Source organism: Polypterus senegalus, chromosome 14 (genome assembly GCF_016835505.1).
Source record: "Polypterus senegalus isolate Bchr_013 chromosome 14, ASM1683550v1, whole genome shotgun sequence".
Classification (NCBI taxonomy): domain Eukaryota; kingdom Metazoa; phylum Chordata; class Cladistia; order Polypteriformes; family Polypteridae; genus Polypterus; species Polypterus senegalus.
Genome location: NC_053167.1, coordinates 93,248,283 through 93,275,050, shown reverse-complemented (window position 1 = coordinate 93,275,050; position 26,768 = coordinate 93,248,283). Strand labels below are relative to the sequence as shown.

Below are 26,768 nucleotides of genomic sequence, written 5' to 3'. Positions count from 1 at the left end.
AAATTGGCCACTTTAGTGACACAGTTGACAGAAAATACATATTTGGTTTTTTTAATAGAATGTTAATACACCATTATTGTGACTGTTTTAAAATAATACTGTTTTTGTATCTCTCTTTTCCATCCTTAGCTTTGAAAGTATTCACATGTGCCTTAATGAATATCACCTGTTTTTTCTGCTGGCTGGTGGCTTTCTAGGATTTATCTACAGCCTTCTCTATGTTGTTAACAACATGAATTATGTATCTTTTCCATGTATACAGGTATTTTTATATACTTATAGAAAACATCTTTAATATTTATTTGTATTTGCAAAACAATTTCTTTGGACCAGTTTTGTAACAGCATTTTAATAGTTGCAAATGTCTCTCTTGTTATGGAAAGTGGGTATCAATACTTCATACCAGAGTCACTAAGTGGATTATTACCTGGATATTTTCTGTTATTTAATAAAAAAAAAAGAATACTGTGTTTGTTTCGGTTAAAATTTTCACAGTAATGCAAAGTAATTTTGGTAGTTGTCAAATGGATTATTACATTTGTGATAAGCTCTGCAATTGTAATTTACCAAGCAACAGTATAAAGCACAAAACATGAGAAAAAAACTGACAGTTAATATAAAATGAATAATAAATGAATATAAATGAGCAACTATACTCTTTGTTAGCCTTTAAAGCTTTTATCTGCCTTGAATACTGACATTATGAAATAATCGCACCATGCAAAGAGTTTAACTCTTCTGCGGTTAAATTTTGAAGTACTATGTCTAGTCAAGAGTCGTGTCAGATTTTAGACTTTTTTCAAATGGAAAGGATTTGTTATTGTGCATTTGTGTTTTTTAATGTTTAAAGAATGACACTGTTCAAGGTGATGGTTAAAAGTGGTGTACTCTGCAGTATTTGCCTTGGTAAACAGGCAGTCATCAGACTGTCTATAGCAGTCTAATGCCTGCCTGTTAAACAGCATGAACAGCAGGAGGTGCAGTTTAAAAATACGGGCAGCAGTCTGCAAAGGTTTGCTCTGCATCCTGTATTTAAAAAAAAAAAAAAAAGCAAATCAAATAAAATGTTGAAGCAGAGCTGAAAATATTGTGAATGTTGTGCTTGGGTTATCTATTGTCAAGTACTGGATGCATTTGAAGTAAATTTTTTTAGGAATAATTTCTGTACAGTAAATTTTTAATACATAAAAATGTTAAGTATTTTAATATAGGTGAATGTGAAAAGTAATTTTATTTGTGTTTTGTTCTAAATAATAATAATAATGAAAGATATTTGGAAATTACAATGTCAGTCATAGATTATGTTAATATTATTTTATTATTTAATTTTATTCATGGTTCTTATGTGAGCCCAAGTAACCCCATTTATAAAAATGAATGTTAACATGAGCTTGTATGATAACATAAAGGAATAGTTTCCTTATCATTAAACGACCCTGCCTGTATGTCATTAGATTTAAATATACCACAAATCATTAACATGTACACTACTGGTCAAAGGTTTTAGAACACTTCAGTTTTTCCTGTTTTTCTTCAAATTTAATCGGTTGAAATACAATGAACGACTTAAATGGTGGAAAAGTAAGTAGTAAAGTGCCAGAGGTTTAAATTTAAAGTTTTAGGTTAGCAAAAACCTGAAAAAAGGAAATTTCAGAATATTAGAAATGGACCTTCTTCAGGGAAGAACTAATGGGTTACAACCTCTAGGAGTTCTGCAGCAATTAAAGTAAATTAAGCCTTGCAAGTTGAAGCAAATAATTTGCACAGGTGTCCAAACTTCTGTGGATAACATAAATCCCCTCTGTCTTAAAGCTGAGTTGGAACAGACTGTGTTACTGCACCCTCTACACTGTAGAAAGTTGTAAATTGCAGTGATGATGGCAAGAAAGCGGCAGTTAAATTAATTGAGACGGTGCATTATTACCCTTAGAAGTGTAGGTTTTTCATTTAGAGAAATTGCCAAAAAATAAGTGTTAATGAGTACATTGTTCTACATAATCCTAGGACAATTTAAAACTGGAAGAAACTTTGAAAGGCAGGTATCCAGCAGACCCAAAGTCACAACCCAGACCTCAGTTTCTGAGTGTCACCAACTTGCATGATAGGCACCTCACAACAGCTTCAAGTACAGCGTAACAATAGTCAAAAAAAGTAAGTTTCAGTTTCTACTGTCAACAGGAGACAATGTATTGCTTTCTATATGTCTATGGTAGTCCAGAGCCCATATTTCAAGACACTATTCTGTCCTTTAAGGAATGGCTTCCACTCACCCATGTCAAACTTGCTCTTAGAAAACACCTTTGATAAAGCAATTAGAAAACACCCATAGTCAATGACTTCTAAAAAAAAATAGATACTTCATTTTGAGTATAAAGTTTGTATATTTGTCCTTTTATAAATGTATTTTGGGAATAGCTATAGATTATAGGGGAACTTTGACACCATTACTATTTCCATCTACTCAGGGGATAATGACCAGTGCAAATCTGCCGTTTCAGGTCTTCATGTGACAGCATCTCCTGTCAAATGATCACATTCATTAAATGCTCTAAGTGTCCTCTTTAAAGGACTTGTAAACTGTTTTCTCCCATAAACTGAACAATATTTCAGTTGTTTCAAATAATGAAAATAACATTTTAATTCATCTTTTTTTTTTTTTTAAATCAATAGCAGTACAAGTATCTCCGTGTCAAGGGAGCCTTTCCTTTGGTCATTAAGCATAGCGCAATTCAAGCATTGTATTCTGTTCGCAATTTCATCATTGTGTACTATTTCTTAGGTAAGAATGTGTTCTTATTTTGATTTTATTCTTGAAACAATCTTTAAATTGATGTTGAAGTGATTTCATAAATAGAAGTAATTTACTGTAAATGTATTTTATTTTAATTAACTTTGAGCATTTTTTCACTTGAGCAGCTTATGGTCACTTATATTAGTAAGTAAATGAATGACTAATAATTTATGGCCAAATGTACATATCCACCCACTATTGAACCTGCCTCAGTATTGTTGCGGTGGGTTAGGGGGGGTGTTGGGTTTATAGGTGACTGGAGTCTGAACAGTGGTCAGTCTATTACAGGGTACATTCACAAATTCACTACTGTTACTTATGTTATGGCTTCACCATCTCTCCAGTTAATGTGCTTAACATATGATTAAGGTAGCCATAACCATTATACATTCTACATTTAGTGGACACTGTGAGACATCTTCATAATTCAGTTTTTGTTTTTTGTTTACTTTCTGACACCTAATTAGTATTCTTTGATCCTAACCATATTTGAAAATAAAACCCATTTTGCATTTCCTTTATACATTAAAAAAGTTTATGCAACCTAATTATTTGATATTCTCTTTGGAAAAAAAACTGTTTGTATAAGGTATTTTGAACAAATAACACATTGTTTTTGGTGTAAAGCACATGTTTTAAGTGTCTTAAGTAATATGTCTTGCATAAATGCTTGCTTTTGTAAAGTAAATATTAATTCATGGACAAAGTAGAAAAATGCATTTTAACATTTTTATTATTGGCTTAGAATTTATACTTTAACATACCATTTCTGTTGATGTATTGCAATCCAAATAAACATTTTGAGATACCTTAAAATGAATTTCAGATATCTTGCAATGCAGTTAACCTTTTTAGATGTCTTTGTGAAAGCTTTAAAAAGCCAGTATGTTATTTAAATGTAATTGACAACATTTTAACATTTCCAGATATCTCAATAACTCTGTCCATTTTAGATACCTCCAGTTCATTTTTGGATATCTGAAAGTAACTTGGTGTGAACTTCAAGGTGTTACACACCAGATATCATGAAATAGACAGGACGTTTAATTTAAAGGATTGTAAATTTGAACAGTTAGGAAGTAATTTTGATAATTCTTTCAAATACATTTAAGATGCCCAGAAATAAAATTTTAGCTATCCTGAAATACATTGTAATGTATCTCAGTCAGACTAGAGATTCACATTAAGATATCAGTAAATTAATTTGAGATACCTAAAAACGTTCACAAAAGTGAACTTACTTGGTGGTATTTTGAGGTTGAGTTTATTCAAAAAGTTAATGTATTCAGAAATTTTGTAATTTTCTCTCAAAATCTCTAAATTCCACAAATGTCGTTTTTCGTTGAGAAAATGATGGTGGGACTGCTTGCCGGTAACTATTTTTAACTTTTTTTTTTAATTAGTTTATGATCTAATTGACGGAGCAACTGTTTTCTTCGAGTGTTATTTTTTAGTTATTTATAGCTAGACTGATAATTTCTAGCTCAACTGGTGATTTTGTTGATTCTTCAGTGCGGCTGTGTCTGGACTATTTTCAGCCTAACCCTGTTTTGAGACTTACCTGGTTTTCTTCTCCGGATGTCTGAGTTGTCTGCATTCTTGCCTACAATGTGAACTGGTAGGATATTTATTTGGTTCTTGTTTCTTTGGTCCCTCCTGTTGCTCACTATCCAACCTGTGACGGTCCTGCTTCAGTACTCAGCTGCTGAGCTCCTCCGACTGCACTTCCACCTGTCCAAACCTATGCTGAACGCACTGTATCTCTGCCTGGACATCGTATTCCTCCCCCATTGGAGATACTTTCACCGTGGGTCCCACCGGAGTCTCCAGGCTGACACCTTGAAAATAATAAACTCCATCTGGTTCAACTCTCTACATCCTCCACATAACATAGGAAGGGTTGCTGACCACGGTGTGTTAGCCAGCCTAGCTTGGTCGGCTAACACCATTGCCAAATGTGATAATGCCATTGTCAACCAGTTTGTTGAACGTCTGCTCACTTACAAGCAAGGGGCATTTCATCCAGGATCTCCTCACTGATCGTAAGTTTGAATTTTTCTGTCTAACCGAGACATGGCAACAACCTCATGACTTTTCCCAACGTAACGCATCCACTCCACCGGGGTTTGTTTACATCTGTCAACCCCGTGGCTCTGGCCAGGGCAGTGGTTTTGCGATAATGTATCACAAGAAGTGGAAAGTCCTGCTGTTGTCTGTTCCTGCCTTCAGCTCTTTTGAATCTATTGTGTGTCAATTGACTGGACCTATCCCTACTATTATTGCAAATGTTTACTGCCCCCTCTTACGGTCCCTCTAAATCAAATAATGACTTTGCTGTTTTCCTTACACACCTATCTACTGTTTCATCAAACATAATACTTCTGTAGAACTTTAATATACATATGGATAAAACCAATAACCCTCTTACTAGAGACTTTACATCCTTCCTTGAGAGTTTTGGATTCCAGCAGCATGCTGATGTTCTCACTCATTCTAAAGGACATATCTTAGAGACAGATAGATAGATAGATAAATACTTTAATAATCCCAAGGGGAATTTCACATACTCCAGCAGCAGCGTACTGATAAAAACAATATTAAATTAAAGAGTGATTAAAATGCAGGTATAACAGACAATAACTTTGTATAATGTTGACATTTAACCCTCAAACCCCCCTGGGTGAAATTGAAGACTCGCATAGTGTGGGGGAGGAACGATCTCCTCAGTCTGTCAGTGGAGCAGGACAGTGACAACAGTCTGTCGCTGAAGCTGCTCCCCTTTCTGGAGATGATCCTGTTCAGTGGATGCAGTGGATTCTCCATGATTGACAGGAGCCTGCTCAGTATCCGTCACTCTGCCACGGATGTCAAACTGTCCAGCTCCATGCCTACAATAGAGCCTGCCTTCCTTACCAGTTTGTCCAGGCGTGAGGCGTCCTTCTTTATGCTGCCTCCCAGCCTCCACCAGCACTCACCACAACTGTCTGATAGAACATCTGCAGCATCTTATTGCAGATGTTAGATGGCAGTCTAAGGAAGTCTGTCCTTTTCTTGCACAAAGCATCAGTATTGGCAGTCCAGTCCAATTTATCATTGAGCTGCACTCCCAGGTATTTATAGGTCTGCACCCTCTGCACACAGTCGCCTCTGATAATCACCGGGTCCAGGAGGGGCCTGGGTCTCCTAAAATCCACCACCAGCTCCTTGGTTTTGCTGGTGTTCAGGTGTAAGTGGTTTGAGTCGCACCATTTAACAAAGTCCTTGATTAGGTTCCTATACTCCTTCTCCTGCCCACTCCTGATGCAGCCCACGATAGCAGTGTTGTCAGCAAATTTTTGCACATGGCAGGACTCAGAGTTGTATTGGAAGTCCGATGTATATAGGCTGAACGGGACCGGAGAAAGTACAGTCCCCTGCGGCGCTCCTGTGTTGCTGACCACAATGTCAGACCTGCAGTTCCCGAGACGCACATACTGAGGTCTGTCTGTAAGATAGTCCACGATCCATGCCACCAGGTATGAATCTACTCCCATCTCTGTCAGCTTGTCCCTAAGGAGCAGAGGTTGGATGGTGTTGAAGGCACTAGAGAAGTCCAGAAACATAATTTTTTACTGCACCACTGCCTCTGTCCAAGTGGGAGAGGGATCGGTGTAGCATATAGATGATGGCATCCTCCACACCTGCCTTCTCCTGGTATGAGAACTGCAGAGGGTCGAGGGTGGCGGCCCAGTGGCCTCAGGTGGTGAAGCAGCAGCCGCACCATGGTCTTCATCACATGTGACGTCAGAGTGACAGGCCAGAAGTCATTTAGCTCACTAGGACGTGATACCTTTGGGACTGGGGTGATGCAAGATGTTTTCCAAAGCCTCGGGACTCTACCCTGTTTCGAGGCTCCGGTTCAAGATACGCTGTAGAGGACTCCCCAGCTCCAGTGCACAAGCCTTCAGCAGTCATGGCGATACTCCATCTGGACCCACTGCTTTGCTGGCACAAAGTCTCCTCTACTCTCTAATTACCTGGACTGCTGTAATTGTGGGTGGGGAAAACTGCCTCCTATGCTGGTATCAGCAGAAGGATGGGTGGAGAGTGCAGTACTCTCAGGTGAAAGTGGGTTAGGGTGGTGAAACCTGTTAAAGAAGTTGTTCATTTGGTTTGCTCTCTCCACGTCTCTCTTGATGGTGGCACCCCGCTTCGAGCTGTAGCCAGTGATGATCTTCATCCCATCCCACGCTTCCTTCATGCTGCCATTCTGCATCTTCTGCTCCAGCTTTCTCCTGTACTGCTCCTTCGCCAGGCTGAGCTGGACTCGGAGTTCCTTCTGCATGCGCTTGAGCTCATGCTGATCACCGCCTTTAAAAGCCCTTTTCTTCTGGTTCAAAAGGCCCTCGATGTCACTTGTAATCCATGGCTTGTTGTTAGCATAGTAGCGTACTGTTCTTACTGGAACTACAATGTCCATACAGACGTTGATGTAGTCAATAGTGCAGTCAACAACCTCCTCAATGTTCTCACTATATGATCCCTGCAGGATATCCCAGTCTGTAGTTCCAACGCAGTCTCTCAGAGCCTGCTCTGCCTCAAGGGACCACTTCCTGAATGAGCGTGTGGTTGTAGGTAGCTCCCTTAATCTTGGTTTGTAGTGAGGCTGAAGCAAAACCAGGTTATGATCTGCTTTCCCAAGCGCAGTCAGCGGGTGTCGCTGTATGCGTCATTAACGTTTGCATACAGTAAGTCAATAGTCCTGTTTCCCCTGGTGTTACAATCCACATACTGGGAGAAGGCAGGTAATATTTTGTCTAGCGTCACATGGTTAAAATCTCCAGTGATTAGCACAAGCGCCTCAGGGTGTTTTGTTTGTAATTTAGCAACAGCGGAATGGATGATTTCACCCGCTATCTCCATATTCGCCTGAAGAGGGATGTATACAATAACAACAATGACGTGTCCAAACTCTCTGGGCAAGTAATAGGGATGCAGACTTACGGCCAACAGTTCGATGTCCCTGCAGCAAGTGGAAATTTTTGATGTTTACATGTCCAGAGTTGCACCACCTTGTATTCACATAGAGAGGGAGTCCTCCTCCTTTCTGCTTCACACAGGTATTTGCGTCTCTGTCCGCTCTAACTGTGCTAAACCCGGGTAGCTCCACGTTAGCATCTGGGATGGTAGTTGTTAGCCACGTTTCACAAAAACACAACAAACTGCATTCTCTAGGTCCTGACATTTTTCATCAGCGCGGCCAGTTCGTCGATCTTATTTGGTAGTGAGTTCACGTTTCTCAGGATCACAGAAGGCATCAAAGGCTTGTAACACCACTTTCTCGCAAGCTGCTTCGCTTTTGGCTTAGTTGCGGCTCTGCTGCCACGATACCGCCTTCTTACCTCGTCAGGTAAATAGTGAAACACACCGGCATGGGCATTTGTTCTCAGCGCTTGAAGTTGACTACCTGAATAGACGAGTCTCGACGTGTAAAAATCCATGTCCAAGTAGTAAAAAGTGTCCAGGGAACGAGTCTACATAAAAGAAAGTGATAAGAGTGATCAGTAAAATAGAGAAAAAGGTAGAAAGATAAAGTCGTACACAGAGCTGTAGAAAAGGCTGCCACTCACGGCACCGCCTAAGTCTGTGGCTATTGATTTGATTTGATCTCCTGCTCTGGAGTTACCACCTTTGATTGTACTGCAGATGAACTCCCCATAACTAATCATTTTCTTCTTTCATTCAGTGTTAAACTTGCTGTTTCCTTTATTAAGTTTCCTTGTGTCATGCCTTTCCTTTATATTAAAAATATTAACTTGGATTCTTTTTACAGAATTAACTTTGATACTTTTACATCCCAACCCACCACTGTTAGTTCAGGTGTGCCCCAGGGCTCTGTCCTGGGGCACCTGCTCCTTATTATTTACCTCCTTCCCCTCGGCAATATCTTTCGTAAAAGTAACATTAATTTCCACTGTTAAACTGATGACACCCAGCTTTACCTCACTAGCAAACCTACTTTTTCCTTTCCACCCTCATCGCTTATTAACTGCATAGCAGAAATTAAATCCTGAGTTTCTTCAAATTTTCTTAAATTAAATAGTGACAAAACTGAGGTTCTCCTCATTGGTACAAAATCAACATTATCAAAAATTGATAATTATTCAATGGTTATTGATCATTCCTCTGTTTCCCCTTGCCCACAGGTTAAAAGTCTGGGCGTAATTCTTGATAGTACTCTATTTTCAGACCCACATCAATAACATCTCCCAGTCTGCATATTTCCACCTGCGTAACATTAATTGTATTTGCCCCTCCCTCACTCCCCACACAAGTACTATCCTTGTTCATAACCTTGTCACCTCTGGTAATGTCACTTGTTGGGTCCCTTTTCTTTGGTCTTTGTTTCATCAACTGGTCCAGAATTCAGCTGCCCGCAACATTACTAGAACCCCCTCTATTCACCAAAATCACTCCCGTCTTGCAGCAGCTTCACTGGCTTACAGGTAAGTTCCGCATTGACTTAAATTCTCCTGTTAATATTCAAGGCTATCCACAACCTTGCTCCTCCATATCTGTCAGAACTCCATGTTGCTGTTCCCTCATACACCCTTAGATCCCCTTCCTCCACCTACTTGACTGACCCCTTCGTCCGTCTTACCACCAGCTTTGGAACTCATTACCATCCGAACTCAGAAATATTGATTCATTCTCACTTTTCAAATCTAAATTTAAAACTCATCTGTTTAAAACTGCTTTTTCTCTTTGATTATAATTGCTCTGTCTGATTTAATTTTTGTATTTTTAGTTTTGATTATAATGTGTGTTTTATCTATTATTCGGTGTCCTTGAGTGTTTAGAAGGGTGCCTACAAGTTAATAAAATGTATTATTGTTATAATCATCCTTAACACATTAAAAATTTCTGTGATTCTTCTCATATTTCATACAAATACTTTCATGTATACAGTAGCTTTTCAAAATGCAGAAAATTGCAAGGAAACAATTAAAATCAGTTAAACAAGCGGAGTAAATGAATTTCAGACAGACAAGTTTTGCGCAATGGTTGAGATTGTACTGTCAGTGTTTTCCTTGCCATTATCCTGCATTCACAAATAAGTTTTTAAAAAAAAAAAAAGTTGAATCACGTCGGAACAAGGCAATACACTCGCTGTACACAGTACTATGGTGATGTCTGCTAATCCTATTCCAGTCGTGTAAGAGACTTTCTAGGTCTGAGTGGGAGACAGAATGTCAGTTTGTTATCCCTGTTACTGGTGAAGAATACGCTTATGGTCGAGCTTTTTGTTTAATTAATTGTATATTAAGCAAATGAAGCCTGTGCTGTACTGTAACCAATTAAACTAGGCAATAATCAGTACAAATTAATTATGCTAATATTTCCATTCGTTTGGGCTTAAGATTGATTTATTCTTATAATTCATAAATGATACACACTATGAAGATGTGTATCTAAACAAAGAACTGTACAGATGCATATTTATAATTTTTTTTTCAGTTTGTCCTTGCTATTTAAAAGCCTAATTTATATACATTATAAATGAAATTAATGATGTCTCCTCTCTAGGTCATAGCTGTGGAGTTAGCTTTTGTGTATCATGCAGTTAAACCCAACCTGAGCTATAACAGTGCTGATTGTGCACAAAAGTTGATCCATGATTTTATGTTTCAGTTTATACTTAATAATTTAGTTTCAGTATTTGTATAATGGTTGGTGCTTTTGGTATGTTCTTTCACAATATATGAGTTCAAATCATTCATATTGGTTTTCTCAAATATTATTGCAAGCCCTGAGGAGTATGGGTGTATTTTTGGTGGTCATTGTGTGGTGTTTCTGTTAAACAAAATTGTTCAGTAAATTAACTGGAGTAACGTAACATGCATAGGCAAGTAGTAATTAAAAGTGGTTTGCATTTGAAATTAATCACTGAGTTATTTCTTTATAGGAAAATATCATGCTTGAAAGAAATCCAATAAATTGCAATTTAATGTGCAGTTAATTTTCATTAGAAATGTTAATTGTGAGATTAATCGTGATGAATTTTTTTAAATTGAAACCGCAGCTCTGTTTAAAATGCATTTCAATATATTTAAAACCTTCTTTAAAGATATCTTAAATTAGCTTCCTTTTGTATTTTGAGATATCTTAAAATATATTTCCAGAATCTTAAAATAGCTTACTGTGCAATTCAAGATGTCTAAAAGTTATCTCAATAAATCGTAAAAAGACAGTCCAATGAAAAAGTATTTATGAGAGAAATCACTGTGGAATCTAGAATTTGGTTTAAGATATCTTAAAATGTGTAAAAGAAGCATGATATCTCGATGCATTTAAGATATCTTGAAAGGAACAGGAGCTTATTTCAGGATGTCTCAAAATGTTGACCAGCATGTTATTTTAAGATATCTTGACATCTTGAAATGTGTTTGGGATATCTGAAAATACCATTTGTTTCAGAATAGGTTAATGTATTTTGAGCTTTCTTTTAAGTGTTAATTCTACTTGCTATAATGATGGAAAAAGAGTTTTAACTAAATAAAAACTATATCATTATGATTTATTTCTTTTATTCTCAGGCTATATTCCAAGAGCTTGGTTTTGTACAGCAATGAACCATAAGAGAGACAGGTTGGTAAGCATTTATTTGTAAATATTGATTTATGTCTTTAAACAGGGTTATTAAATAATATACTATGTACTTTTCTGCTTTTTTTTTTAGTTCTGCTCCCTCATTGGACAGTTTGGCAGGACTTCTTGACTTTTCATTTATTTACCATTTGTGGTTAAGTGGCACTTTTCTTTTGATGCTCTGGTACACAACATGGCTGCTCTTCAAAATATACATTACTGAGGTTTGTCCAGTTAAATCTTTTTCAGGAAAAGGACAAATTTAACAGTTTATTTATGCTCCTGCCTCTGCTTTTGTGAATTGTTGATTATGCATAATCATGTAAGTATACATGGGACATAATTTACAAGAAATAAATCCTTTATTTAAGGATTTCTAAAAAGATTTAGTTTTACTAAATAATAATAGAAATCATTTTTTAATAGTCCTTATAGTGTATAGTTCTAAAATAGAAAATAACAAGTCAAAATATATCCTAAATGTTGTTCAAATAGATAAATATAAATAATGTAGTTTGTTTGAAAATAGATTATTACTTTTTGTTTATATTTAAAAATTATGTTTTTACTTTTCCTTAAACTTGAAAATAGTTTAACTGAGTTGATTTTATTAAATCTCATAGTGTTAATGCATACAGAGGAAGCAAGTCCTAATTAATCTAGTGTTAAAATGTTTTAGTGGATTTTGGGATTAACCTGCTTAGAGATCTTTATATAGACAACGTCTTTGCATCCTATGAACAATTACAATCTAAATTTAACATTCCAGCTACACATTTTTCACTATCTTCAAATTAGGAACTTCAATAAACAGAACCTGCCCGATTTTCCTCATCTTGCACCCTCATCCACGCTGGAAAAAATATTGCTCAATTTCAAGGACTCCGACACCATCTCTGCAATATATAAAATTATTTTACAGTCCCTCCCTTTCAAAGATCCAATAGGACACTGGGAAAAAGATCTCTCAATTAATATATCAGAAAAGGGGTGGAAAATAGCAATGCAGAGAATTCACTTGAGCTCCATATGTGCAAAGCATACAATTATTCAACTCAAAATTATATATCGAGCACATCTGTCTCTTTCTTTCCAGGACAAGATCTAACCTACGATCGCTGCAATCAAGTCCCAGCCTCACTGGGTCACATGTTTTGGGCCTGCAACAAATTAATTTCATTTTGGACCAAAATTTTTAATTACCTTTCAGACAGCCTTGGTTTCAAAATCACTCCTAATCCACTAACAGCTAGCTATGTTTGGTGTTCTTCCAGATGGGTTTAAAGTGGAGAAGGACAAACAAACTGTGATTGCATTCACTACAGTTTTGGCACACAGACTTATTTTGCTAAACTGGAAGAATCCTAACTCTCCTCTTTTAAGTCAGTGGGAAACCGATGTTTTATACTATTTGAAATTGGAAAAAAACAAATACTCAGAGGATCTGTACAGATTTTTTTCAAAACATGGCAGGATCTAATCAGTAATATTTTAGAATAAGCTCTTAAAGCACAGAGGAAGCAATTATTTCTGCATTTCCTTTTTCTTCTCCATTCATCTCTATTGGCTTATCAAACTCGGCAATTTAGGTATGTTTACAAGCCTTAAGTTTTACTCTGTTGGCCTTGCTCTCTCTCTCTCTCAGGGGTGGGGGTCGATTTGCTCTCAATCCTACTTTTTGTAAAAATTGATTTGTATGGAATGATTGCAATAAAATTTAATTTCAAAATTAGTTTTAGATACAGTAAGTAGGTAGGCTCATTATTAATTATTTTTTTTAAATGTTATGGTTGCTTACTAGTAAAAGCCACATCATATTCTCTATTTAAATGTTTTGTGTAATCTGATAATCTGATCATATAATCAACAAAGTACATTTTTATTTATTGCTTTTTTAATGTTTATTCTCATTAAAATAAAAACAAAACAGAGCTGCTGTAGTACAGAACACACAATACCTGCTAAACAGGCAATGAAATGTAACATTATAGCAATTTGATCTGGCCAGTCATATTGCAGGTGGACCTGTTGAAGCAGAATTTCACACAGGTCATGATAACTGTAAAGCTACAATAGAAGAAGAGGCTCAAGTAACGTATGTCACACCTTGCTCAGTCCTATTGACAGCCATGATTCATCACAGTTCTCTTCAAAGTCCGTGATTAATCTCTCTTACTGTCCACCTTGATATAGTACACCGCCAGAATTTAATGCTAATTATAGGTTAAAACAGAGTATAGTTTTGAATAATATATTGCACAACTAAAACACTTTATAATTAGGCAGAGAATAACATTTTAATATGGGGAAAACGTGAATAAATAACATTTTAGATTGTTGTGGTCATCAGGGCTGAATTCTACCCCTGCCACTGGCTGAAGAGTAGAAATATTGACCAAATTCTTTTCAGTTTCAGAATATGAAAATAGTAACAATGGCTAACCAGTCATGTGGATTTTAGTATTACTATAGATAATAACTTGGCTATTCGGTAATCTGTTTTTTTGTAATATATCTCCAACATTAAACTTGCTCTAAACATAACATATCACATAACACCAAGCATATTTATTTAATTAGTAGTATAACATTGTTGGTGTATTTTGGCATATAAGTTTGCTATAATTATTTTTCAGGAAAAACAAGTGATGCCCTGTTTTTTTTTTTTAAGTAGATTTTCAATATTTTTTGGGAGATTGTGAACCTGTTTTTTTCCATATGCATGTCTGAACCTCTGAAATGCTGGGTGGACAAAGAAGGGACATTCTTGAGTTCTTTCTTTGTTATGCACTTTTTTGTGGTATTTCAGGTTGCAGAGTTCAGCATGCAAAAATTTCTAAGGCTAAATATAAGCAGGACTATAATGAATTTCTGAGCAAAAATTAAAAAAACAAACAAACTAGAAATTAAGTATATTTTACTAAAAATATTTACGTTTTAAAACCAGAAAACAACTAACAACTATTATTCATTGGAAAGTAAAGGATTCTAATTGCTGACTGCACTATGGTGTAGTGGCTAGTAGGGGTATGTAAGACTGGACAAAATTGTGTTTTCATGGTGTAATCTGAAAAATCTAATGAGCCATATAGCTGTGGCATTTAATTATTTATTCATACATGTTAATGGACCTTTTACATTTTTAAGGAAGTAACATGTTTTACAGTAATAATTGTTAATTGAACATACCTAACATAGCTGCACTAATGGTTACAAAAGGCTTTGTTATTTATGCTTATAGCATGTTGTTAACAATTTGTGCAAACTAACCTACATTTAAAATTGTACACAAGTGCTCAGGGTGTATAAATCCACATTTGTTGTGGGTGAACCCATTGCATTAGTCCTACCAGCTCTTGTTGCATGGGTAAAGCAGGAATACTTTTTTTTTTTAGCTGTATCACAGGAATACTTAACCCAAACATAACTACATTGGACATGTTTCCTCTTAACTTTATCAAAGAAGTGTTTTAAGTTAAGTGCTGCTGTTGCAAGGATGTTGTCTGATGTCAAGGCTAGCTGTTGATTATTGATATGTGAAAGGAGAGGGAATTTTGTTATGATTTCAATTGCCTATACATAGATATAGTTGTCTTATGAAACGAAAGCTTTACCCTGCAAAGTTTGCATTGTACCCCATTTTTTTATTTCGATGAAGGTCCAGGTAGAACTCTTTGACCGCTTCAACGGTCTTTCCGTTTTCCTTTATTGGACTATTCTCAAATGAGAATACACACCTGGGAACAACCTGTTAAGAATTGTATAAACAGTGGGCAGATTTGGTGTTGCAAAGCCTATACCCACAGGGTTTCTTCCTATAACACCCACCCCTAATTTCTATAGTCCGTGCATTTTTAAATTGCTGCCGGGATATGAGGGGTTAAGCAAAATATACTAAACAGTAGTCTGTCATTTTAACAATTGCATCACTTTATGACATAACTACAGCAAACAGAGTTAGATAAGCATTGTGCTCTATGGATGTACAACATTTTTAAAACGTAGCTATTTTGTCATAGCATGTTTATATTTGCAATTAGACAGTAATTTTAAAATTATTTGTTTAGACATGCAGTCAGAAGGCGAATGTTGTGCAGTCTCATCTGTGTATGTACTGGTGGTGTTAGACAGATTTGTTGATTCTTTGTGTTTTGAATACTGAAATCTGCGTTTCTTGTTTCTTGTAGCATTTTTATCAGCTATTAACAGCAGCCTTTTTGAAGAGTATAATTTACTGTTTACTTCAAATGCACAATTTTCATGAATATAGCTACCAATTCTTTCAAGCTTACATTGAATCCTACACTATCATAGTATATGTCATTTTAGAGCTGGACGCCTGGCATCTTTTTTTGGCCACAGCTGAACAACAGCATACGCTACACCTGCGACAGCGTATCTTTCATGTTTACCATTCGTCCATTAATGTTGTTAAATGCCAATGTATAATCTGATGACACAGATGAATGTTTACTTTTAAAACATGCAATATGCTCTCTGCACACTCAACAAATTTTTTTATATGTGTGTGCGCATAGAGAGAGAGTGTGTTCTTTGATCGATGGTGATCACCTCGATAGACATGTTAATGGGGGTATGGTTGGAACGATAAAGGAAATGGGTACCTGAACAATGTAAAGTAAGTCTAAAATACCTACATAATAATTATAAGCGTAATAAACGAACAATAAAACAGCGGAGAAGCTGTGGATTAAATAAAAAGGCTGCAGTTGTCAGCAGGGAGACGTGAATCCCGTGGCGAAGCAAGGAAGGGAATGTAGAAACTGGAGCAACGGGTGACCTTATATAGGCAGGCAGCCAACAACGTGGGAGGCATTGGGATGGGGGACCCAATGCCGCCTCACACGGTGACCAAGCTGCAGGCTATGGACATATATATGTAAGTAGGATTCAGTTAGCGTTGGGAACCCGCGTACCAAATTTCTTGAAGATGGGCCCATAAGTAACAAAGACCGTTGGAAATTTCAATATGGTGGCCTACAGTGGCGTCATATCACCGAAATAAGTACGTACATTGGTTTCGGTTAGCTCAGGGAAGCCGCCTACCAAATTTCGTGAAGATGGGGCCGTAAATAAGAAAGTTCAACATGGCAGACGTTGTCGACCGTTACACGTAGAATTTCTAAATGAAACCTGCTTAACTTTTGTAAGTAAACTGTAAGAAATGAGCCTGCCAAATTTCAGCCTTCTACCTACACGGGAAGTTGGAGAATTAGTGACGTTGGAATGTTCAATATGGCGGCCGACAGTGGCGTCATACCACCAAATAAGTATATACATCGGTTTCGGTTACTGCCTACCAAATTTCGTGAAGATGGGGTCAGCCTTCTACCTACACGGGAAGTTGGAGAATTAGTGACGTTGGAAAGTTCAATATGGCGGTGGCATCATACCACCGTTAAGCGCGGGATTAGCCGGCCTACCAAATTTCGTGAAGATCGGCCCATAAATAAGAAAGTTCAACATGGCGAATGTTGTCGACCGTTATCGACCATTACATGTAGAATTTCGAAATGAAACCTGCTTAACTTTTGTAAGTAAGCTGTAAGGAATAAGCCTGCCAAATTTCAGCCTTCTACCTACACGGGAAGTTGGAGAATTAGTGATCAGTGATCAGTGAGTGAGGGCTTTGCCTTTTATTAGTATAGATTTGATATCTCTTGCCTTGCTTGTACCTTTACAATTCCTTCTATGGCTATCTTTGGGTATCTCTACCACAGTTTTCCGGCTTTACCTCTCTCAATTGCATTTAAATAAATTTTAACACCATAATTGTAAGATATATGGAATACCAAAGTTCATTTTTTTTTTAATCCGGGAAAAGAATATTGTAAAAACTTGCCTTAAAACCAGAATACCCTGTTATTTGTGGTCACTGTTCTTAAGTGTTTACGTTGCTGCATGGTATCATGTGAACACTTGACAAGCAGACACATTGTATGTTCCCAAAAGAATATAAAGTGAATATGTTTGTAGCTGTTATTTTCTCAATGTTTATTTTTCAATATAAATTTTATCATCTTTTAAATAGTAATGGATTATGAATTGTTTCAAAGTATTATAAAAAAAAAATTGGTACTTTTTTTCAAGTTTTTACGATCAAAGTTGAGAAAGGGGAAAAAATGCTGCATCCATATAAATGTGTTGTGCTAATGAACACTGCAGAAAGGTTATTCTGAGAGAAACCATTTGTGTTAGTATGTTACAAAAACCAAACACACCGTCTACTTTACAGTCATATGAAAAAGTTTGGGAACCCCTCTCAGCCTGCATAATAATTTATTGTACTTTCAACAAAAAAGATAACAGTGGTATGTCTCATTTCCTAGGAACATCTAAGTACTGGGGTGTTTTCGGAAGAAAGATTTTTCGTGAAGTAGTATTTAGATGTATGAAATTAAATCAAATTTGAAAAATTGGCTGTGCAAAAATTTGGGTAGACTTGCAATTTTAATGATTTGAATGCATGTAATTGCTCAATACTGATTACTTGCAACACCAAAATGGTTGGATCAGCTCGTTAAGCCTTTAACCTCATAGGTGTGTCCAATCATGAGACAAGGTATTTAAGGTGGTCAATTGCAAGTTGTGCTTCCCTTTGACTCTCCTTTGAAGAGTGACAGCATGGGATCCTCAAAGCAACTCTTAAAAGATTTGAAACAAGATGCGAGCGAGCGAATGACTCTCCACACTAGTGTTTAGATCTGGACGGTGTATGTGCCCCAAAAGAAGTCTAACTGCATTCTCGTACCATTGCTCACGTACTAAAGTGTCAGCAGGCATTTTCCATGGCATTACATATGTAATTTGTGAGCATGCCCTTGTCGATTAAACAGAGGAAGCTCTGCAGTCTACTTGTGACTTTACGCTGTAGGAAGACAAGTAAATAAATCAACATTAGTAACATTCGATCTGGCTTTTATATAAGTAACATATAAATGCTTCTTATGTAAAGACCATCAGAAAACATAATCGCAAACGGGAGTTTGCACAATACGTTGGCGAGCGCTATAAGCCATGCTGTTTCTTTGAAGGGCAGATGTGGGGCAGACTGACTGGCAGGAAGATGCCAGACCTCGTCCTGTATCCAAACGGTGCCATCTTTCGCCTTTACGCCTGGTGCAGCTGCATTGTTCTTATATGTGAGTGGGCGTTTCTTGCGGCGAGGGCTTCTGTTCTCTTTCTTCGATCTGAGTTCACCTCTGTTTTTCTTCGGTTATAGTCTTGGGGAGAGCGCATTTGTTCTGTTATACTTGCAGTTTTTGTGAAAGTGCTTATTTGATATTTGGACTTCAGTCTTCTCACATTATACACTTCATGTGTACATTTTGTCGTTAGTACTAAAACAAGGAAAAAGTTTGTCTTTCAGGTACGTGTTCAACATTTTATAGCATTCTACGCTTACACAGATCTTTGTAGACACGGAGCACATGTGAAATGCATGTGTTCCGAATAACTATTTTTTTTTAGCATAGGTACCTGACTCACTGATAAACAAGGCTTGAGCTGGGAGAGGTTTTTGCAGTTTCTCTGGTGGTGGGGTGAATGGTATACCAGGCTGCTTGGGATTATCGACACATTTACAAGACAAAAGACACTGAATGGAGACGTGCGATTTGGATTTAAGGTGGGCCAGATTTATGAGTTTTCTCGTAAACTTTGGTAATTCTAGTGTTAAACCCAGGTCTGGCAGGCCAAGAAAAATACAGGAGCAGCATTTGCGCAGGATTGTGAGAATGGTTACAGACAACCCACAGATCACCTCCAAAGACCTGCAAGAACATCTTGCTGCACATGGTGTATCTGTACATTGTTCTACAATTCAGCATAATTTGCTCAAAGAACATCTGTATGGCAGGGTGATGAGAAAGAAGCCCTTTCTACAGTCACGCCACAAACAGAGTCGCTTGTTTTATGCAAATGTTCATTTAGACAAGCCAGAATAATTTTGGAACAAAGTGCTTTGGACTGATGAGACAAAAATTGAGTTATTTGGTCATAACAAAAAGCGCTTTGCATGGCAGAAGAACAACACCGCATTCCAAGAAAAACACTTGCTACCTACTGTCAAATTTGGTGGAGGTTCCATCATGTTGTGGGGCGGTGTGGCTAGTTAAAAGACTGGAGCCCTTGTTAAAGTAGAGAGTCTGATGAATTCAACCCAATATCAACAATTCTTCAGGATAATGCTCAAGTATGAGTCACAAAGTTAAAGTTACGCAGGGGTTGGATATTCCAACAAGACAATGACCCAAAACACAGTTCAAAATCTGCAAAGGCATTCATGCAGTGGGAGAAGTACAATGTTCTGGAATGGCCGTCACAGTCCCCTGACTTGAATATCATGGAAAATCTATGGGATGATTTGAAGCAGACTGTCTATGCTCGGCCATGGAAAATGTATGGGATGATTTGAAGCAGGCTGTCCATGCTCGGCAGCCATCAAATTTAACTGAACTGGAGAGATTTTTGTATGGAAGAATGGTCAAAAATACCTCCATCCAGAATCCAGACACTCGTCAAAGGCTATAGGAGGCATCTAGAGGCTGTTATATTTGCAAAAGGAGGCTCAACTAAGTATTGATGTAATATCTCTGTTGGGGTGCCCAAATGTATGCACCTATGTAATTCTGTTATGATGCATATTGCATATGTTCTATTAATCCAATAAACTTAATGTATCTTCTGAAATACTACTGTTTCCATAAGACGTGTCATGTATTAAAAGGAAGTTGCTACAATGATAAACAAAAATCCAAAGAATTAAGAGGGGTTCCCACACTTTTTCATATGACTGTAATTGTCCTTTGTGAAGATCTTGCATTGCCACCATATTTCAAATAAGCGATTTCTCCTCATAAAATAATTTGGATATGTATTTGTGCATAGTTACTGTATTTCAGTAAACTAAACATATTTATTCTTTGTTTTATATAATTTGGGGAAAAATATTTCTGTTTTCCAGAAATAACAATAATGCAAATGTATGCATTGCAGCATTGCACTAATTTAATAACTTAACTTGGCTTATGTCAAGGCATTTTAGGGAAATTGTTGCAAGTTACATGCACACTGCAGTTTAAACTGTTGATATCACCAATGTTTGGAAAGTAAATAACAGTGTCTATAGTAATGTTTATGTCTCTTTAGGTAGTTTGTTTTCCAGTGCAAACTGCATTTTCAGAAAAAGTTAATGAGTGTCTCCCCAAAGTGTTGAACAGCAAGCAGCCACCTGTTTTAAAGGTACATATTATTTTTTTGTGACAACATAATATCACATTCTTAGTGTTCTTGCCTCTAATTTCATGGGATTTACGTTTCAACCCTAGGCTGGTTTCTGTGTAAATGTGTTTTTCTTTTTTTCTTGGGTGTTTTTTTTTTTTTTATTTCTCGTCATGGTACACTGGTTTTCTTCTTATACCTGAGATTTACATGTTAGATTGATTTCTTTTATTTTTCCAGCTGCCTGTTGCAACTTATTATATTGAGTGTGAATGTGCCTGAGAAGAAATGCTTTCACATCCTGATTATGTCCTTGTCTTGTACCCTGCATTATTTCTGTCTTGAATTAGTAAAGGAAAAAGCATTTAGAAGATAAATAATTATTACTTACTCAGTGATTGTGTATTGGCTCTACCAAATGGTTACTTAGAAGCTCATGTGACAGAATTAGCCATTAGAGGAAACAAAATGTATAAATATAGTAATTTAATCTGTGTATTGTTTTTCTCCCTAGTATTTAGCTTTGCAGGACTTTGCTTTGTTGTCACAACATTCTGCCTCTAGAAGACATGAGGTCTTCAGTCTAAGTCAGCCTGGTATGTAAAAGTTAAGTTTTTAAGTGTTTTTTTTATGTTTTAAGAAATTGTCAAGTGGCATTATTTAACTGCTTTTAGCACAGACATAATAATTTATAACACCTGCCTCTTTGCTAATAATGGTCCTTGTAACTTTGTAATGGTAATACAATTAATATTAATAATCAGGAAAATTTTGCTGATTAAAGGTAAGGGCTTATTTTAATAATGTATGACCTAGAATAACTGAAATGTACTGCGCTTGATAATTGGTTAATTACAGGACAGTTAATGTGTTTTATTACATTAAACAGTTTCACATCAATTCATGTTTATTAATTGTTATCGCAGTGTGGTATGCTGATTACTTTTTACTTTACTGACTTACTGTCCACTTAAAATAGCTTTAGAGAATCTGTTAAAAGGGCTGAAGACTTCCATGATTCATTTATGTATTTTACCTATGGAGGAAATGGAATGTATTTAAAGCTTCCTTGCATTATGTATGCAGGTATGTAATTCTAGTGTCTGTTATACAGTTTAATAGTGGAAGATATTTAACTTTTTTTATTGTTTAGGTGGTCATCCACACAACTGGTCTACTCTCTCTGGAGAATGTTTATCTCTCTTGAATAATCTTACCCACAAATTGATTGCTTACCAGGAGGCAATTGCATCCAATGGACGGGTGAAACAGCAGCCTATTGACGGTGATAACAGATCATCCCTTTCTAGGAGCTCAGGTATTGCTTCCAGCATAGCAGGATTCTAAAGTTAAATACAGTATGTACATTTTCAGTTACTTTAGTCTTTTCAGGTAATTTCTATGTGAATAAGGAGGGACATTCATTCTTTGTGTCTCATGATTTTTTTCACCATTAATTATTCTGACTAAGACACTGTTACTGTTTTACTTACCGTGAATGAAACTGAAATTGAAGGAAATTAGTAATGTTTAAGAAAATGTAAGGTGTAATGTTCATAAACATATTCTTGATTTAATCTTATCTGTCTGAATTGACCCCAATTTATTTTGTGAGGTATATTTACCAGTTACCACTTTATTGGGTACACCTTTATAGGTACACCTTGCTAGGAACAAGGTAGATCCTCTTTTTGCCTTTAGAACTGACGTAATTCTTTGTGGCATAAATTCAACAAGGTGCTGGAAACATTCCTCAGGGATTTTGGTCCATATTGACATGATAGCATCACGCAGTTGTTGCAGTTTTCTCGTCTGCACATCCATGATACAAATCTCCTGTTCCACCACATCCCAAAGGTGCTCTGTTGGATTGAGATCAGGTGACTGTGGAGGCCATTTGAGTACAGTTAACTCATTGTCATGCCCAAAAAACAGTTTGAGATGACTGGAGCTTAGTGACATGGCGTGTTATCTTTGTAGTCATAAAGGGATGCACATGGTAACAACAATACTCAGGTAGGCTCTGGCATTTAAGAGATGCTCAATTGGTACTAAGGGGCCGAAAGTGTGCCAAGAAAATATCCATCCCACTATTACACCACCACTACCAGGCTTGAACCATTTATACAAGGCAGGATAGATCCTTGCTTTCATGATGTTGAAACCAAATTCTGACCCTGCCATCCAAATGTTGCAGCAGAAATCGAGATTCGTCAGACCAGGCAATGTTTTTCCAATCTTCTGTTGTCCAATTTTGGTGAGCCCCTGCGAATTGTAGCCTCAGTTGCCTGTTCTTAGCTGACAGGAGTGGCACCTGGTATGGTTTCCTGCTGCTATAGCCCAGCTGCTTCAAGGTTTGATGTGTTGTGCATTCATAGATGCTCTTCTGCATACCTACTTTGTGACAAGTGGTTATTTGAGTTACTGTTACCTTTCTATTAGTTCAAACCAGTCTGCCCATTCTCCTCTGACCACTGGCATCAACAAGGCATTTTTGCTCGGAGAGCTGCCACTCACCGGTTAATTTCCAGTTTTTCAGACCATTCTCTGTAAACCCCAGAGATGGTTGTAGGTGAAAATCCCAGTAGATAAGCAGTTACTGAAATACTCAGACCAGCCTATAAAGCACCAACAACCATGCCACATTCAAAGTCACTAAAATAACCCTTCTTCCTCATTCAGATGCTCAATTTTAACTTCAGCAAGTTGTCTTGACAATGTCTACATCCCTAAATGCATTCAGTTACTGCCATATGATTGGCAAATTATTTACTTGTGTTAACAAGCAGTTGAACGGGCGTGCCTAATGAAGTGGCTGGTGAGTGTGTATTAGGGCATTTATAATGTGTTTTCTATTAGAACGTTGGATGCGGCTTTTCAGATCCAGCAGATTAATTAGCTTATACAATTGTGTGACAGCCAGATGGTTTTTGGGCTTTTCTTCTGGACCGCTGCATATAGTGACTGCTTAAACTAGAATACCCAGTATAAAAAAAAAACAATTCCTTGCAGATATTTTAAAGCACTTTTTCATTATACTCTTTTTCCCATTCAGAGGAACCAGGCCCATATTATATAATGCTTCCAAAGATTGGCAGATACATCAACTGACCCAACATCTATATTGTATGGGTCTGTTGCAGAAAGCAAATGTAAATACATTGTGGAGTATTTTGCCTTGGCAATATACTATTTCACATGAAGGTATGTGAGGTTTATATAAGGGTTTAAAGAGATAATGACAGTTTATACATGCCACTTAAGCACAGAGAGTAAGATTTGTAGGCATAGAAACTAGTGCTACAAATGAAATTAGGTTTGTAGTTATCCCAGAGATTTTCAAAAGCGAATGAAGCTGTGAATTGAACAAAAATGCTGAAATGTACTTGGAACATTTCAAATTGTTTTTTTTTCAATATTCATTAGATATCTACAAGTCTATATATTCCTATTTGGTATCGAGTGATTATAAGAGGTAGAAACTATTGTAAATTGGTAACTGACTGTATCACCTTTATGGGAAAACCTAATTGCATATGCTACAACTGGAAGAAGATATAATTTCTGAGCCCAACACCCGATTTTGCCCCAACCACCCCATATATAACCCTGTAAACACAGTGTAGACTTTGAAGAAGAGTCAAGTAAAAGGTTGGAAGGTGAATTTGTTTAGAATGGGGCTTTTGACCTAACCTTAACAATGCATTCATAGATCTAACAAACCAGTAGCACCCATAAAACATACTGTATAAAACACAAGTAATTTATATAATAGTAATAATTTTTTACATTTATATAGCGCTTTTCTCACTACTCAAAGCGCTCAGCAATTGCAGATTAAGGGCCTTGCTCAATGGCCCAACAGAGCAGAGTCTGTTTTGGCATTTACGGGATTCGAACCGGCAACCTTCCGATTGCCAGTGCAGATCCCTAGTCTCAGAGCCAGCCACAGATATATGAACAACAATAAATTGAAGCTTCCAGTTAAGGAAAAGAAAACATGAAAATGTACAATTTATAAAATCTTCAAAATATGTAATTCATTAATTTTTTTCAAACTCTCTGACACTGTTACTTATGGTGTAGGCTCTGACACCCCTCTGCACAAGACTGAAGTCTAACAAGTTTGGAATGGCAACCTATCATAAGGCTTAATCATGCATATAACAAATCTTGCTTATAAATGACCACTTTAGATTCTCCAGTTAACTTACTCCTTGGAAAGTAATTGTACAGAAAGAGCTTATGAAAACTGAAACCATATAAACTCAACAGTGAGTGAATAGATATTTGAAGGAGGCAGTAACAAGATTTAGCAAAACGGATTTTACAAACTGAAATTTGTTTAATTGTATTGGGTGTTGGAATTATTTTGTTGTAAATAAGATACAATTCAGAAAATATCAACATACAAGTAAAATGTTGCTAGCATTTAAGTGTATTTATCATTTAAACTAATTGGTAATTTTTAAGTTTCATTATTAAACCAGCAAACCCGGGATTCTCGAAAGAATTGCAAATCCAAGAATGGCAATCGCTTTCTGTTCTCTCCGATATTTGGAAGGAAGGAAAATCATGGAGGGTGGGTGCGTCCTGGGAAAGTTTTCATTTAATTAAATAAACATATTTGTACTAAACCGGTTTCTTTTTGGAGCCGTGACTTATCTGGTTATGGTGTTTCAGAAGGCGCCTGCGCTCATTGTTTATATCCATGCGGTCTTGTTTTTGTTTTTCTATGGCTGTGTCGTTAGCTAGAAGTCGTTTGACGGCAGCGGACTCGCTTGCTGAAGTGACCATGGCGGCGGATCCAGGCTTGGAGTTAGTCATGGGAATGTAAATCTTGCTCAGAATCTTCTCTCTGTGTTTTCCTCTGTGCCTCAGTCAACACCAGTTTCCACCAGTTAACTAACAATCCACTGGTTCACCATTCATTTAAGATTTGGAACCAATGTAGGAGAGTTTATACCAGTAAAGTACTTATCTGTTGCCCTCATCTTTTCAATACTCATTTCACAAAGTCTATATTTAGTTATTTATTTAATTTTAACCCCATGAAGACTTTTGTTTAATTTTATGGTTGCCTTTGAAATAATTTATCAAGCATTAATAAATGTGTAGCTTCTTTGCATTTTCAATACTATAAATTTGAATATACAGCATGTATGCATGCAGCATGGTATTTAATAAAAAAACAATCTCGGATAAGTATGAAAATCCATAGGAAGGCACATACACTCATGTTGTCCACCATTAGAGTCGCTAATGTCAGATGTTGAATGGAATGTAATTACCCTAAAAATGAATGTGGATCCCTGGAAAGCACTCATACTTCACACAGGCAGCAAATAGAATGCTTTTTGTAGGACTTGGGTTTTACAGGGGTTACTGCTGCTACTCTGCAACTCCATATGTGCATTATACCTGTAATCTTTTCTTGTTTCTTTAGTTACAGGTTCATCTTCAGTAGAAGATTCTCCACCTTGGCAAGAACAAAGCACAACTTCTAGTCAAACAAACAGAGGGTCCTCTTCTGTTTTTAAACCATCTTTGTCCTCCCTAAAATCTCCTTTAACTGCCCCCTTCTCTCCTGACATGAATAGTCCCTTTGGATCACCAGCACTGAAACGTCTAACTGCCTCTATAGATCCAGGTTCCCCATGGTATGGTTCTGTGCAGAGTCCACATTTAATAAGGCGAGGACCAAAGCTTTGGACCTCATCTACAGGTATAATCAGAATGATGCACATTATTTTTTAAACAAAATCTGTTTTTCTCTTTTCCTTTGATGTTTACACTTGTCTACAGTGTTTACAAATGTTTCTAGTAAGACAAAATTCAGAATTGCATTAAGGCTTGTAATCCCAAAAACAAGTCTTTTTGCATTTAACTTGAAGAATTTAAAATTCCACAATTATTCAAGCCAACTATTACAACAAAAATTACTTCAGAAGGAAAAAGCAGAAAATTAATTAAGGAATTCTGAAAATGAATCTTTAATTTTTCAAACTCTAGAACCTTCGACAGTGAGCCCTAACCTCTGAAACCAAGACTGGAAGTCTAAAAGTTTAAAATTTTGAACTTTACCATAAGGCAATCATGCATAATT

At 36.8% G+C, this 26,768-nt stretch overlaps 1 protein-coding gene across 1 annotated transcript in view; it reads left to right on the top strand.

The window, feature by feature from the left end:
- ndc1 (NDC1 transmembrane nucleoporin) overlaps positions 1-26,768 on the top strand; it is a 61,966-nt gene that overhangs the window by 14,825 nt on the left and 20,373 nt on the right. The window contains exons 5-12 of the mRNA XM_039735049.1: positions 130-262; positions 2,671-2,779; positions 11,368-11,419; positions 11,511-11,643; positions 20,591-20,683; positions 21,177-21,258; positions 21,816-21,980; positions 26,109-26,387. Of these exons, the coding sequence (XP_039590983.1) occupies positions 130-262; positions 2,671-2,779; positions 11,368-11,419; positions 11,511-11,643; positions 20,591-20,683; positions 21,177-21,258; positions 21,816-21,980; positions 26,109-26,387 (1,046 nt within the window). The remainder of the gene's footprint in view (positions 1-129; positions 263-2,670; positions 2,780-11,367; positions 11,420-11,510; positions 11,644-20,590; positions 20,684-21,176; positions 21,259-21,815; positions 21,981-26,108; positions 26,388-26,768) is intronic.